The sequence below is a fragment of the Harpia harpyja genome, chromosome 18 (assembly GCF_026419915.1).
Source record: "Harpia harpyja isolate bHarHar1 chromosome 18, bHarHar1 primary haplotype, whole genome shotgun sequence".
Taxonomy (NCBI): Eukaryota; Metazoa; Chordata; class Aves; order Accipitriformes; family Accipitridae; genus Harpia; species Harpia harpyja.
The window spans coordinates 21,338,266-21,353,708 of NC_068957.1; the positions used below are offsets into that span (position 1 = coordinate 21,338,266).

General features: G+C 36.0%; 1 protein-coding gene across 2 annotated transcripts in view; it reads right to left on the reverse strand.

The window, feature by feature from the left end:
* Positions 1–15,443, reverse strand: part of PCDH11X (protocadherin 11 X-linked) — a 513,397-nt gene that overhangs the window by 450,830 nt on the left and 47,124 nt on the right. For both annotated transcript variants that reach the window (XM_052813538.1, XM_052813539.1), the window contains exon 2: positions 10,723–11,306. In XM_052813538.1, coding sequence (XP_052669498.1) covers positions 10,723–11,262 — 540 coding nt within the window. In that variant the 5' untranslated portion in view covers positions 11,263–11,306. The remainder of the gene's footprint in view (positions 1–10,722; positions 11,307–15,443) is intronic.

Genomic DNA, 15,443 nt, shown 5'->3' on the forward strand with positions numbered 1-15,443 from the left:
GCAATATCCAATTAAAACTGTTGTCTTCCTGCTTGCATCTTGTAGAAAGGAGAAAATAGAGGAAGTCAAATCAAATAAAAATAATAGTTTCTTACCCTCTGAAACTGAGAAGGATTTTATGGCAAGCGCAACACAAGGAAAAGCTCAAGACTTAAGGCAGCTTCTACTGAAATCAAATGAAGTCTGATCAAGTGACAAGTAAAAATTATGGCTTCAGATTTAAGTTTCAGAGAGATCTTCCTAGAGCACTTTGTTTGTCTGCACTTATAAAATGTTTACCCAATAATTTTTGCAATTAACTGGTGGAAAAAAAAATCTCAACTTCAATGATCATTCAGCACTTTATGAAATATTTTTACCTGTCTATATTCACATGCTTCATAAACCCTCACAAGTCTCAAGTTCTCTTAAGCTAGACTTATTTTGAGCTAGTAACACTGATTTGTTTCTTTCCTCCAAGTAGCTCATAAGATACAGCTATCCAAAACCAAACAAGCACACTAAAAACACCTATCCTCCAGGTAAACATCACCAGCATCTAAACCTACAGCAAAGAGAAAAAAAAGTTTTCAGTATACTCTTGCTTATGTGAAACCTTCAAAGACCTTCAGAAAGCTCAGTTAATGAGTGAGCTTACTTTAAAACTTGTAACACACAAATGACATCTGGAAAACACTATTTCTGCCATATATTTTACACCTGTAGCCAATTCAGATATTGCCGACATTAGAAATTTTGGCAACCTGTAAAGATTTTTAAAGTATTCATAAAAAACAAAATTAAGTCAAGTTTAGAAAAATCAGTTGAACATGAAATAGGAGTTAACTGATTTTGAACATGACATTTAATATTTTTCTATTAACTTGCCTCAGAGGCACACTACATTTTATGTTTGCTATACAATGGCAAATTCACCATGCACATGAGGATACTTCAGCATAACTGCTTAAGAATACAACACACTTTGTAACTTTGCTTGACATTGCATATTTGCAGTTCCAATATCATGCATATATGCAAACCAAACTATAATTTTGAGATACATGGGGTTTTTGTTACTGCTTTTATTGTGGTTTACTATTGAGAGCATTATAGATTGTGTAATTGATGATTTTTTTTCCATATAAATGAAATTGAAGCTTTTACTTAGTGTATTTTGGGAAAATATTAATTTGTAAGTGTTGTTGGTTTCAAGAGGACTATGTAAACAAATCCTTAGTGTGTTATGCTCAGAAAGCATCACCACATGTGTGATAACTAGCATACTGATCTGTCTGGACATCAGCGAAAGATAATATTCATATAAGATAGATGAAGTGAAGATCCCCATTTGACAGATTTGTGCCTTTCAGCTTGAGTCTATCATCCTTCCCACACAGAGACATGCTAAGTTATGTATTATTGTTTCATGACAGCTAGTGTGAAAATCAGAGCCTTGAATGCAAAAAGATACACCAACTTGTCCCTCACCGTAACTCACTGAACTTACCGTGCCTGGAAGCAAGACTTTCTCCTCCAGTCTTCAGTCAGTCCCCCAAAGGGATGTCAGGATAATGGAACCTGACAGTTTTACAGTAATAATGCCATAAACCACCCTAAAGCAGCCTTGTATCAACCAACAAGAAGCAATTACCTTGACTCTTGACTCACTACCACCAGCCACTAGAAGAGTTTTTATCTACTTGGAGACACTAATTCACAGATATAAGAATGCAAATCAGATATTTTCCCCTTTAAAAATCAGACCCAGTGACTTTTTCAAAACAATGTTCACAGATGACCACTTATCTGTCCAGAATTCTCTAGACAAATTACTACTGAGATTTTTTTTTCTTTAATTCCTTATGTTCCTAAAGTTAAGTAACTGGAAAACAGTGACAAGCAAATATATTTCACTAGATGTCCAAGGATAATGACAAATGCAAGGGATAATAATTCTACCTACAAATATTTATAATTTCTCCCTCAGTCCACCTTCCAAGTTCTCCTATAATTACTAATAGAATATAAGATCAAAATTAAAGTTATTTGTCCCTTTCATACGTTTGCAGGGGAGCTTTTCAAGATTTTAGGGTGTCACTTAGCACTCATAAGCATCCCTCAAGTTTCTGTACCTCATTTTATAGTTATTTCAGCTCATATCATGTTATCCATGACCCCAAAACTACCCGACCTAGACAAGAGAAATAGTGGTAGGGAGCCATTTACTTTTCACCTAAACTGAAAGCTGGGTAAACTCTCTACTCTATTCTATTTGAACTATTCCTCCTTACTTCAACTTATCTTTTAAATCATAAGGAAACTGGTAACAAGAAAATTCTGCACATCTTTGATATTAAGATTTATTTAACATTAAGAACTTTTACAATTTGCAATACTACAGATTTTTCCCTTTCTTCTCTCAAGAGCAACATAAGGGATTACCTAAATATATCCTGTCCCAAGTCATTTAATGTGTTCTTTAAAGTGTTTATCAAATGCTTGCTGTGCACACTTAAATCTTCATTGGATAGACTCATGACAGGTTTCTTTTATGAGAAGGTACAGGGGTAAAAGTTGTGCAGGGTAAGTTAGGCTGGTATACATGTAAAAACAAGACAGAAATGCAGGGGGAGGGGATTGTTGCATAAAACCAGTTCAGAAACATATCAATTATCAGGCCTAATTGTACCTATCAGACAAAAGCCTGAGTGAAAGGAAAATCATTACCTTCTGAAAATATATTTACTTTTCAAGAACTGACTTCTAGATTAAAGGACACTTACTTACGAAGTTAACTAAAAATGTTGTGTCAAAGTTATTACTTCACCTGAAACCAACTGATCTCACGTTTCTGGAACAAAAAGGCTCTTTCCCCAATCAGAGCTTTACAGTCAGCACCTGCAACTCTACACAACGGTACTACGGACAACGTTAACTAAACCATATAATCAGTGCGAAGTGCTATGTATTTGTGAATAATTTTAGACTCTGTGAGGCTCAAGCTTTCAAAGAATTGAGCCTTTATACTAACGCCTGAACTTCCCTACAGCTGAAGACTAACTTTCAAATCTAGCCCTGTTCTGCAGCACATTACTACTTCATGAGTAGAATAAAACAAACAGAATAAAAAAATCCTGAATTACTTGGAAGGTAGGTACATCAAGATTTAACAGAAAGCTGCAATGGCACTTCAACCTCTACAAATACATATTAAAGGAAATAAGATAAGTTTTATCAACATCTATTTGAAGTTGGCCACCTCAGCAAGTAGTATTTGTAAATATTCAAGGGACTGCTAAAATTCTTGTCACTTCAGAGGTAATTATCCACATCTCAGTGGAAAAGACAAGGAGAGGGAACCGCCCACATGAAAAAACTGAAGCTATGTTAAAACATTAAACAAATACACTGATCTTCTAGCAGTAACCAGTTCTGACCTATTCCCTACTGCCACTGTGGACTTAGGAAAAAAGTACTCAGCATCATTCAAAAGACAGCCTGTCTGTCCTAGAAAACCTCTCTCTTCTAAAGGGCAGCTAAAAGTTACTTCAGAAGGACAACATGTCCAACTCTCCATATTGATTAAATTACAGGCACTAGAGAGTGACCTTAGAGCTTGACTGGAGTGCAACTCCAGAATAAAAAAAATCCTAAATCTGTTTTTGAGCTCCCTAAATCTATTACCCTTCCCATCTATGCTGGCACATGAAATGGGAAAGAAGACACAGTACTGTTCCACAAATATACGAAGTATAATTCATATGAGCCATTACAATGAAGATGGAAGTTAACCTGTCCTGCAGAGTTATGCTGAATAAAACCCGTATGCTAATTCAATTAAGGGACTGTGAAGTAAGAAGAACAAGCCATACCCCATCCAAACAGAAACTCAAAATCTTTAAGCTACATGTCAGTGGCAAGAAAAAAAACCCACCAAACAACAAAAAAACCCCCCAACACTCAAATGCTTTTTTAACACGCATCTTATTTTCACCTGGTACATAAGCACTATCAAATCTAGGATCTGTTTTAACAAAACCATTATTTCTCAGTTTTAGGTTCAAATACCTAAGTCCTATTGTTACCTGGGACATCAATACATGTGTAATTTTTATTTTACAGTCATTGAGTCTTGAAATATCACTGACTGACTAGCCTTTCTCCAATGACAAGAAAGAAATACTGAAAAGTTATCGTCGTTGTCTTACCAGGAAGTCAAGAAATTTCCTGAGTATATATAAGTTTGTAAAAAGAAAATTCTTGGGATCTTGAATAGCCATCTTTTACAGTTCAGCCGTATGTCCCTTACACAATGACTAGAAAGTGTTGGTAATAAAAAAGAAATTAGAAAGTACAAAAATACTTTGCTACTAGTGGGTTACCGTAAGTTTACAAAAGATTTTTGATAACGGAAAAGTAATGAAGTTGGAATTTACCTAATCTTATTAGTGTCTAACTACAATATTCAGTAAGACCTGACAATATTAATAAATGTCTGTTTACATGCAGAAAAAGCTCTATCTTGGCAGTTTTTTCACAGAAGGCAGATGTTGATAACAATGACCTCAGGCTTTCTGGGACCCATTTAAAAGGCCAATATAGCACTTCATTGTCCTCTCATACTGCTGAAGCCTACACAGAAGAATCATCCACATTAATTTCAGTATGATTAGTTGTGGGATGCTCCCTCATTCAAACATGGTTTGAGAGTACGAGTCAAGGCTGCTGCTTCAGCTTCCACTTAAAGGAATGAAAGCATAAAAAAGGACAGAAATGAGAGGTTCAAGCAGCTGATGCTTGGGACAGTGAAGATGATCTGCTGAACACGTGTGCTAAGAAAAATTTAAGTCTGTGTCACTGTGCACTGAGTTTGCAGGTTCATTAACCATACTTTCTTCCTTTCTCTCTATGTACTGCGCCACTCAGATTGTATTGGTGCAGCTTTAAAACACAAACAGGCCACAGAAAAGTTTTGTTTGTCCTCCTTCACTGTTAGTGTTTTTTACTATCAAATTTGTATCACTGCTTAAAATATGATTACCAACAATGATTTCATTAATCTGATTTTCTGGTTCTGATTTAACTACAAATATAGTCTCACTCTATAATTTTGATTTAACTACTTTCCTAGCTTTCATATTACATAAAATGCATCTCCTTCCATTCTTGATTTGCACAAATAGTGACATTTGCTACTTGATCCAGAACTACTGAGAGGATCAGAAATTACCTAGTTCCAAAAGCAGGGTTGAAATATGATCAAGATTTATGATCTTCATCTTCCATGGGTCATGGAATTGATAAACTGTATCAGAAAGAAGGGGAAAGCTTCTATTGAAAGACATCACAAGAGATGATCTACAGTAGCAAGAGGTAACTCTACTCATCAGAGGCAAGACTGACGTGTTGTGAGACTGAGTAAGAATCTATTTTGTCAGATTACAGAGGTATGAACTGACAGATACAAAAAGATTATTATTCTAGAAGGAATGCACCAGCTGCTTCTGATGATAAGTAAATACAGGAAAATTACTGTAATAGGTAAGAGTAATGGAACTATAACATTAACACCAATCTAATTTCCCCCCAAAAGGCAACAGGTTAAAGCAACAACCTATTAGCACACAGGACTAGCTCACAGAAGAAAATGCTCTGCTCCTGTAAGAGCAGAGTTATGCTTTCACTCTAGTCTACCATTAACTGGGTATTGTTGCGCTTACGCAACATCTAGTGTATATGGTATACCTAGTTGACAAGAAACGCCAAGTAATCAATAAAAATAATTTAATTTAGAACATGCACTTATATGAATCCTTTTGGAAGTACGCATGTGACCCTCCACTACAGTGCTCCAAGCTGGAATTCTATTCAAAACCTGCTCTGAAACAGCTCCCCTTTTATCATCTAAGAGAACAAAGAAATACTTCACACTAAAATCTTCAAAGGCCGGTGACACCTGTAAATTCTAAGTGTATTAATCAGGTTATACTAAATATTAGCTTTTATTGAACTCAAATATAAGTGTACTAAAATAGTACAATCGACAACAGCATGTAAGTATTTTTAACACTGTGGTGGTATTGCCAGACACAATGTACATTTTACATCAGTATGTAAGCAATGTGAACGCCCTGAAGAGCTGAACAAAGACCTGTAGGCTTAGCTGCCTACCAGGGTTAAAGCAGAACATTAGTATTTGTTGATTCGTCCTTAATCAGAAATCACTACCTATTAACAATTCAATTTAAAATTTGCTCTTGCTTCCTGCTGTTTTAACATACTCCTTCTGTTTATGAATGCCCATCTCTCTTTTCCCCTATCATTCCCACTTTATACTTTAAGTAAGTGGTTATCTCAGAGACAAAATCATTGTTTTTCCATCTGGCCATTTCTTTCTCTGAACTACTTCACTATCTGTCTTAGCTGCCCCTTCTAGCACTTCCTACTATTAGTGTTATGCCATCTTTCTGCCCAACCTAGACTTGGAGCTATTTCTCATTCTAAATGCTTTTCCTTTTATTTTTAAATCATATCTAATTAAGTTCTCCCTCCTCAGCCTTGTTCATAGTAAACACTGTTTACCATTTGAACCCTTAATGTCATCCTATCCATGGTCAGCTTTGGGCATCTTAGCAGAGAAACACAATCTTTTATAATGCTATGCCTTGTATGACTGTTTCCTGGAAACCCTCTTTTTTATGGGGCAGGGGTGGGGAGGGTGAAGGGGATGGGGGGGACAGAACTTCATGTAATGCTACAGCATCACTACTTTTAAATAATTCAATATTTGTAAACTTCTACAAGAGCAACTCTTGGTCAATTACTAGTGCTATTACATTGGCTGGGTGGGAGATGTTTGCAAATTGTTGCAACTCGTTTTCTAAATAAGAAAACAATAAGTACAATTCAAAAGCTATCCAAAAGACATGTTTGGATCGTCCTTTAAAAAAAAAAACCAACAAAAAACCAACAACAAAAAACCCACAACACACACAACCCCCCCCCACTTTCCTTAGATCTCTTAGAACTTGTCCTCCACATAACACCTAAGTAAGTCTTTAAAAGAAGAAATGCAGATGTTATGTAAAACTGTTGTCTTTTTAGAGTTCATGCATTTCAGACAGTGCATAGTTGAAGCACAGACACCTGGAAAGTTTTGAAGATGCAGTACCATGAATCAGTTACAAATAAAGAAGTTATTTTCTATCGAGGTACATTTTGAGAAAATGCAGGCAGGCAAAAAAATACCTGAAAGCTAATCTGTGTGGCAATTAAAGCACTCTCTTTTATTAAATAAATCAAATCCTGTGTTACAAAACTTCCAAGTAACGCTGAACCCGAAATACAAGAATACCTTTTCTACGAAGTTTTGTTTTCTTCTATTTTAAAAGGATTTTTAGAAAGAGGCAGGAGATTAAAATAGCATAGAAGTCTGTCATATAGTTAAAAGACTTTATCATTAATTATCTACTTTGCAAAAGAAACCGAATACAACAATTATATGCAATCTTTTCCTAATACTTTGAGAGGGACAGTAAGGCAAGTGTAACAAAGTGAGGAAATATTGTAACACAAGAATGTTACATTCCCAATGAAATACAGAGTTGCTGAAAATGCATTAAAAACATATAAACTATTCAGCTGAGTTTGTAGTGACAAGTTTATTCTTTTTCAGAAACGGTTATGGCAAAAGTCTCTTTATCTTCTGGGAAAATAGACCTGGCTTCACACAGACAATAAGCACATTTTTGCTAAACTTTTTAAAAAAAGTGAAATATAACTGAAGAACTTTCTCTTCGTTGCACAGCTTGTCAATTTACTGTTACTTTCTCTAAAACACGGAGCAATGCATTCCACTCTGTTGCTGCACACATATGTGCTGGTTTTGGCTGGGACAGAGTTAAAGCATCAGCCTTTGTGCTTCTAGGAAGTGACTTGCATATCTTATCATCTCCCATTCCTCTGCCATCCTTCACCAATGCTGCCCTGCCCATCTTCCTATCTGGTGCTTCCCAAAATTCCCCACAACACTGTCATATCGGCCCTGCTAGACTCATCCTGTTCAGGAGGCATGAGAGTTTCATGTGCTGCAATGCCCCACTTTTCTGTATGCTGGTTATAAAAGGAAGGAAAAGGTCAACACACATCAGAAGCCGGAAGACATTAATATCTTCAGAGCATAGCCCAAAAACCAGCATAGAATAACACAGGAGAAAAGAATTATGGGAGAAAAGGCAAGCAATACCATCCTTGTGCGCCTGTCACCCTCCCTCCCAGTATTTATTTCAGTGTCACCCAGGAAAGAATTCTCAGGCACCACCACCCTTCCCTTCCTTTTTCATCTCCCTATTCTCCCCCAGTGACGGATGGATCTTTGTATATGCTACATTCCCTGCCTGCTCACCAGAATCCTTTGCTTCTACTACTTTTCTCTCCCTCTTCTTAGATGATCACTTTTGGTATTAACATTGTAAAAACCATAAATGGAATAACACCTGGATATTACTATTCCAAACAGTGTCTGGCTGTCATCAGCTGGTTCTTGGTTTTACAGATAGTTTCCAAGGTATGTGAAATTGTTGACTTATTTAAAGGCAGCAGATGCATAACTCAGAGTGCCTGACCAACAGGCATGCAAGAGAAAAACATAATTAATTCATTTAGGAGATCTGTCTACAGGGCTGTGATTTCACAGATTATTTTGGTTGCAGCACATCCAGCACAAGAATTCAGAACTTTTAGTCCATACCAGTGTGTGTTCATCCTTACCACCTTTCTTTCCCTTATGTGGCAAAAGCAGATTTTCAGAGACACTTGAATAAACATGTAACTGGTTTTCTTTTTATTTCTTTTTTTCCCCAATTCAAATACCAAATTATTGGTTGGGTTTTGTTTTGTTTGTTTGTTTTTTAAAGTTATTTGCACATCGCTTGGTGAAACCTTGCTCTCCCACAGACGATCTCATCTCACATTAGATCTCTAAACAAGGCCTTACACCCTACACTACTTTTGGTACAGAGCTGTAGCTTGTATTTTAGATGAGCTCCCACTTGTGGGATACAAATATGCTATGATTCTGCTGATCTGTTACATTCTGTTTCTGAACACACAGTCCAAAAATAAACTCACAAAACACGACTGCTATTGTGGTGATCTGAACTGTTGCTCACTCAATCCCAGGGACTCCTGATTTTGCTGTTTTCTATTTTTTTCCTTTATCCTAGAATAACAGCACATTTTTCTCAGATATATTAACTAACATTTCTCTATTCAGACCATGTATTATTTTGCCACATTTTGTCTGTAGCCCTGGCTTTTTTATTATTTTCTACTCCTACTTATTTATTTAATATGCTGTTACTCATTCTCCAGATTCTCATTTAAAATGCCAAATAAATAAGACTGCATCCTACTGGACACTTCCGGTTAGCTATCACACCCCCCCCCCCCCCCGTAGATCTATCTGTTCCCAGTATAACCCAGGAATTTAAGTTTTAAAGCACTCACTACAAAGACCTCAGACTCTGTAGTAAGCTCTTGAAAAGTTTTAAATTCCTAGGCTACACTGAGAGCAGACAGACATATGTAGGTTGGTTTGGGTTTTTTTAGGTAGCTATCCAGAAGTGTCCAGTGGGATGCAGGTTTCTGAAAGAGATTTTTATGTCTTTGTCACTAGTTAGCACCCACACTGCCACATCTACTTCAGGTTGTAAGCAATTTAAAAGAGCTAAAATAAGGCAGCACTTTATTTTTATTAAATTGCTAGTAAGTACTGATATCAGTGAATATCAGCTATCAAGTCAATCAAGCAATATATTGGTCTATATAGTCTATATTCTTCCAGACAGTAATGAGGGTGTCAGATCGGTTGCTGAGCAAACTACCTAATAGTTCTCTATTCCAAGTCAAGGGAAGTGAAGACATTTTCAGCTTCCCACATAATAACCCAACAGTTTTAGGATAAGTTCCTTTCTTGTTCTAAACTCTCTACCGAAGGGAGCTCAAATGAAAGTAATCCTTTATTTAGCAATCACACACTGTTACACACCACACTTTTACATGCTATTCTTTTGTTCCCTAATTGCAGTTCTCCTGTTCTTGCTAGAAAGAGTAAAAGAAGCAAGAATACGAAATACCTGCTCTTACAAGGCCACTGGCACTACTATCCTTGGATTCATGCACATCTTGGACTTTCTCCTGCTCAGACATTATGCCCACCCAAACATTACAAAGCTGCTTTGACAAATGGACTCTTTCATTCTGGAATAACAGCTCATCAGTATACAGATAAGGATCACATCACATTAGCTTCTGGGCTAAGTTCTACTGCTCAAATCTAACAGTCATGCAAGAGGGAGACATGAACCCAATGCAAAATACTGTTGCACTTGGCACTGTCATGCTGCTGGCAATGAGAACACACCTTTAACGTTCTAAGAAGACTGTTAGCCAAAGTGTACAAACACTGTGAATGCTGGTGGAGAGTTCATGAAAACATGCATGTATCATCATACTGTTACACAGACAGACATACACATACATAAACAGCTTTCCACAAAGTGAAGATGTGACACACTAGAATGCACTCAGGGATATAGATTAACATTTCGAGACAGGTATCTGCAGGGTACCACTACTGTGGTACACAGCTTCATATTGCTAATGGGTTGATGAGGACTGGCAACATTTGTGGGAAGACATTAACACAAACAGTAACATAAAAGAATGGAAGAAACCCACCTTAAGGAGTTCATAATGTTGAATACCATTCACACCAATGTCCGGATCGATGGCAGATGGGACAGAATAGCGAGAATTAATTGCTGTGTTTTCAGGGATAGAGATGTTAATAACTGTTGAGGGGAAGAGGGGGGCATTGTCATTTATATCCTCTATTAGGAATCTGATCTTGACCAGTCTGAAAACTTCATCAGGCAAAACAGCAACCTCCACCTCATAAAAGCAGCGATTCTCACTGAAGATGCCAGAGCACAGCTTCTCTCGGTCTATGCGGTTTGCAGTTGTGAATATCTCACCAGTGTTCTCCTCCACCCGTATTAATGGTACATCCCCAGTCTTATACACAAGCTTGAACTGTAGTGGTGAGGAAAGGGGCACATCTGGGTCCAGCGTTAGGTTAAGATCCTTGAGCAAATTGCCAATGAGGACATTTTCAGGCAGTTCTTCCCGCACGGTATAATTCTTCTCCTGTGCGCCAGATTGAAATACAATACAGGCTAATAAGACTGCCAAGAGGTAGGTTCCAGACAGCAAGTCCATCTCCAGAATGACTAATGAGTATTTGTGTAGAACACCAAGAGCAGCTGGAAAAAGGAAAATAAAGAAAGAAAAATTCTTAAAACTTTACAGGATATTGTGTTCTAAAGTGATAGAGAGAGGAAAGGAGTACCTTTCCTACAGCAAATAACCTGAACTGTTTGAAAACCCTATTAGTAAAGTGATATTTGACTTAACAATCCTTCATAAAATGTATAAAATTTCTTGCATAATTTTTTACTTAAAACTGTTTACTAAACACTGAGGTAAGAATCTTAGAACTGGATCAGGATGAATGAACAAATAAATACAAAAAAAAAACCCCAACAAAACCTATTTCCAGCATGAGATTTTCCTTTGCTCCTTAAGAAAACCTCTTCCTTTGAACCCTGCCACATTGTCCTCAAATTTTTTTTTGTTTCCAAAGAAAAAAATAGGTAGTTTGCAAGCAACCATCTGGTGAGAACCAGATCTTTTTATACCTCTTGCTCAAAGATGGGAAACCATAAACACTTGTCTTAATTTTCCCCCAAGTTTTGTACTGACAAAATTATGTAATATTCGTTAACAGCCAAGAAATATGGCTGTTTTTAATACAGGGACTTAAACTGGTAAGAAAATGTTATCTAGATGGAGTCTGGAGAACTTCAGCCAACAATGGGTGGAAATCTAACACAGGGACACTAATACAGCAGTCCCTTTGTTTAAGATGACAAGATCTGATTTGATCAGATATTAGTACTCAATTCACTGAAATTTGGATTATGTGTCTTAAGAGCAGTGTGCAAATTCCAACACAGAAGAACACCACCACATCAGAAGTTTTCAATGTAGAATGAAAGCTAAAAGACTTTTCCCAGCAAGAAGGGTAAACTTGTAACCCTCTTAGTTCCCCAACTGCCTACCATATTGCCAGATAATCTCTATTTGTATACTTGTCATTAATTTCCAAGACAGTTGAGACTTCTTCTGCTTTCTTTGATTTTAGGGAAAAAAAGAAAAATGAAAAAAAAGAGATAGACTATGCAGCAATAATTACCCTTCTGGTATGTAACAATATTTAATACATCTCCTGTAGAATGAACTGTAAGAAATTTCATATAATTTTAAATCTAGTGATGTCTGCTCATGTATCATCTAAGTACTCTAAGATACCAATACCTTTAAAAGGAGATACAGATTTGTTCTGGGCTGAAGAAAAGAGAATTCTGTACTTTTCAACCTAGTTTCTGAATAACAATATATTCTCCTCTCAAGAAAGATGGAAGTAGAACAGGATGACTTATAGGTACATAGAGATATCTATGTACCTACAGCCATCAGCTGATAACTTCTAGAAAAAAGCCACACTATTGAACTCCATGTATAAAATATACTGCTTTGCTTAATCTTTGCATAATTCTACCCTTCCAGAATTTAGGATAATCTAGGATAGCATTTCTGTAAGGTAGATGTTCAAGAGTTCCATCTAAAATGTTTTTTGTTTTTTTTTTTTGGTTAATGACATTTTAGCTTCTACCAGCTTAGCATCTGTTTCAAGTACAGCTGTACTAACTCATCTACATTCTTTTCATTGTGCAGGTAAAAATGTAATTTTTTTCCTGCCTTTTCGGATTTTATTCTCCCTGTCATAGCATAGATTGATTTACTCCTGCAGATCAAGTTGCAGTGGTTGAAAAAGTTACTGAAGCCAGTAATTGCCTTCACCCATTAGTTACTGCCTTTCAGCAGTACCATTTCAGGGTAATTTAAATTAAAACATTTGACTTTGCAGTGGAACAGATTAAGAACAATTAATATTGCTATTCCATTTAAACTCTGCAACCTGCTTTTGATTGGGAGTAAGTAACAGATAAAGAACATTCCCACTAGATCTGCACGGTGTATCTTTCCACATCAGCATGATTTAACTGTAAAGCATTTTCTGGCCTTTTGATTATACAAAAGGAGCAACATGAAATAAAAATCCAATCCTGCAAGTCTTCACTTATGAAAAAAAGGCGTTGCTCACTGGAGTAATTCAATTAACCTGAATGAGATTGCTGACATGGGTGAGAACTAGATATGCAGTTTATGTGGCATAGTTAACGCATTACCTGCGGCATTTTAGTAATTCACTGACTTATTTGCAGTACTTCAGTAGTTCAGTATAAGGCACAATACAACACTAAACAGGCATTCAAGAGTGAAGAAACAGTGTACTATAAACAGCGATTTTATAAATCCATTATAATTTTAATCTCTAAATTTGTAAATAAGGAAGTCATCAGCAGATACTGATTATCATTAATGGTAACACTATGGTAACAGCATGAGTTTAATGAAAGAACTGTGGTGATATTGTACAAATATATTAGTTTGCCTATTACGATTCTACCTGTCTTATATTTCTGTAAATACATCTCCAGCAATTGTCACCCCACTAAAGTAATTGCCCACATACATTCAACCTGCAGAAAGCTCTTATTTCAGGAAAGTACATTTTTGTATCCACTATTATTAAATAAATACATTTACATTGTTTCCATGCAACACACCAATAAAAATGTATGGGTTACAATGAAGAGTTGATATTTAAATGTTGCCCTCAAAGCAAAATTTCAGAATGGTAGCACGTTCCATGCATACTGGAAAGCACTATTCCACTACTTTTTCTTCTCTACTAGAAGTTAAACTGAAAAATAACAAAACAGGGAAAAAACAACTTCACATCCTGAAGTTTACAGGTAATATTTTAAACATACAGGTCATTTCTGAGGGGAGGAAATAAAAAAAAAAAAGCCAACCATAATTGTAGACCAAATTCCAGTCCTTATCCCAAATTCTGTGACAATATTCATGTAAGGATTGCCTATAAATTATAATAATATAAAAATACTGTATAGTCATGTATATGTATCTTCCAAATAAATAATCTTACATTATAAAAAATATTTTTATTATTAACAAGGTTATTAATGCTACACTGCTCCTCCCTCTCTCCTTTTGAAGACACAGGGAATTTCAGTCACACTCAAAACAAAAGTTTGTGTTTTATCTATGAAGTTTTACAAAGCAAACAGTCTAAAGAGTGCATGAAAAAAATCCCCTGCATCAATCCTGAAAGTTGTGATAGTACCAGTAGATAATTTACATTAAAAGTAACTGATAAAAATTCCTATAATCACAGTTACAACCACGGTGGAGTTTCTAGGGATTATAAAATAACAACAGCAGGACTCAAAGATGTTTGTCAGGAGAACATTACTATGCATATTTTTATTTACTTTTTTTTTTTAAATGAAACAAAGTTTGAACCATTCTATTAAAACTATTTTTGTGTCATATTAAAGAAAATTCATTAAAACATGGAAATAATAGAACAGCATTGTTATAAACCACGTTAGATAAATACTAACATGAGTTTTTTTTAATGTCTTTTATTACCACAGATTTTCCTGAACTACTAAAGGGTACAGACACATAATAGGTAGTGTTATGAGTTTTATCAGATAACTGTTTTGTCTCAAAGTAGAAAATACAACCACGACTTACAATTCTTGAACTTCTGTGGAATACACTATTTTTAAATGGTCTTTATCTGTCTTCCTAAACAATTCTAGGAACAGCTTTGCCTTTAAAAAACTGCTCTAGAGCTCTAGACCTTTAAGGAGAAAAAAAACCCAACACGACTCAAGTTTTCTGCTTAGATATACAGTGGAACATAGTATGCCATGGGGAAAGTGTTGTTCTTAAAGCAACCTATTTATATAGTCATAGCTGTTTGTTGCCTGTCATTTGTGCCACAGCACTGATAGGAATACTATGGCAACAGCAACGCAAAGAAAGAGCATGAGGTACCTTCTAGCAACCAAGCATCATCCTGAAAGACATTTACAAAATGAGGGTATTTCCAATGACATACACTACTTAATATGTCTCTCATATTTGTTTACATATCGTAAATATACATACCACAAAATGGGAAAACAATATAAATACAAATCCAAAAGTGAAAGGAAAGGCTAAAGAAACTGCAAATGGAAATGGCAGAGTCAGACAAAACAGGACATTAAGAGAAACTGTGAAAAGAGACCATGTGAATGGTAACAGATGGTGGAAAAAGTCAGAGATGAACTAAGACAGACAAGATACAAATACAAAAAGCAAAAAAGAAAGAACAGGGCAGAAAGGCAGTCACAGTA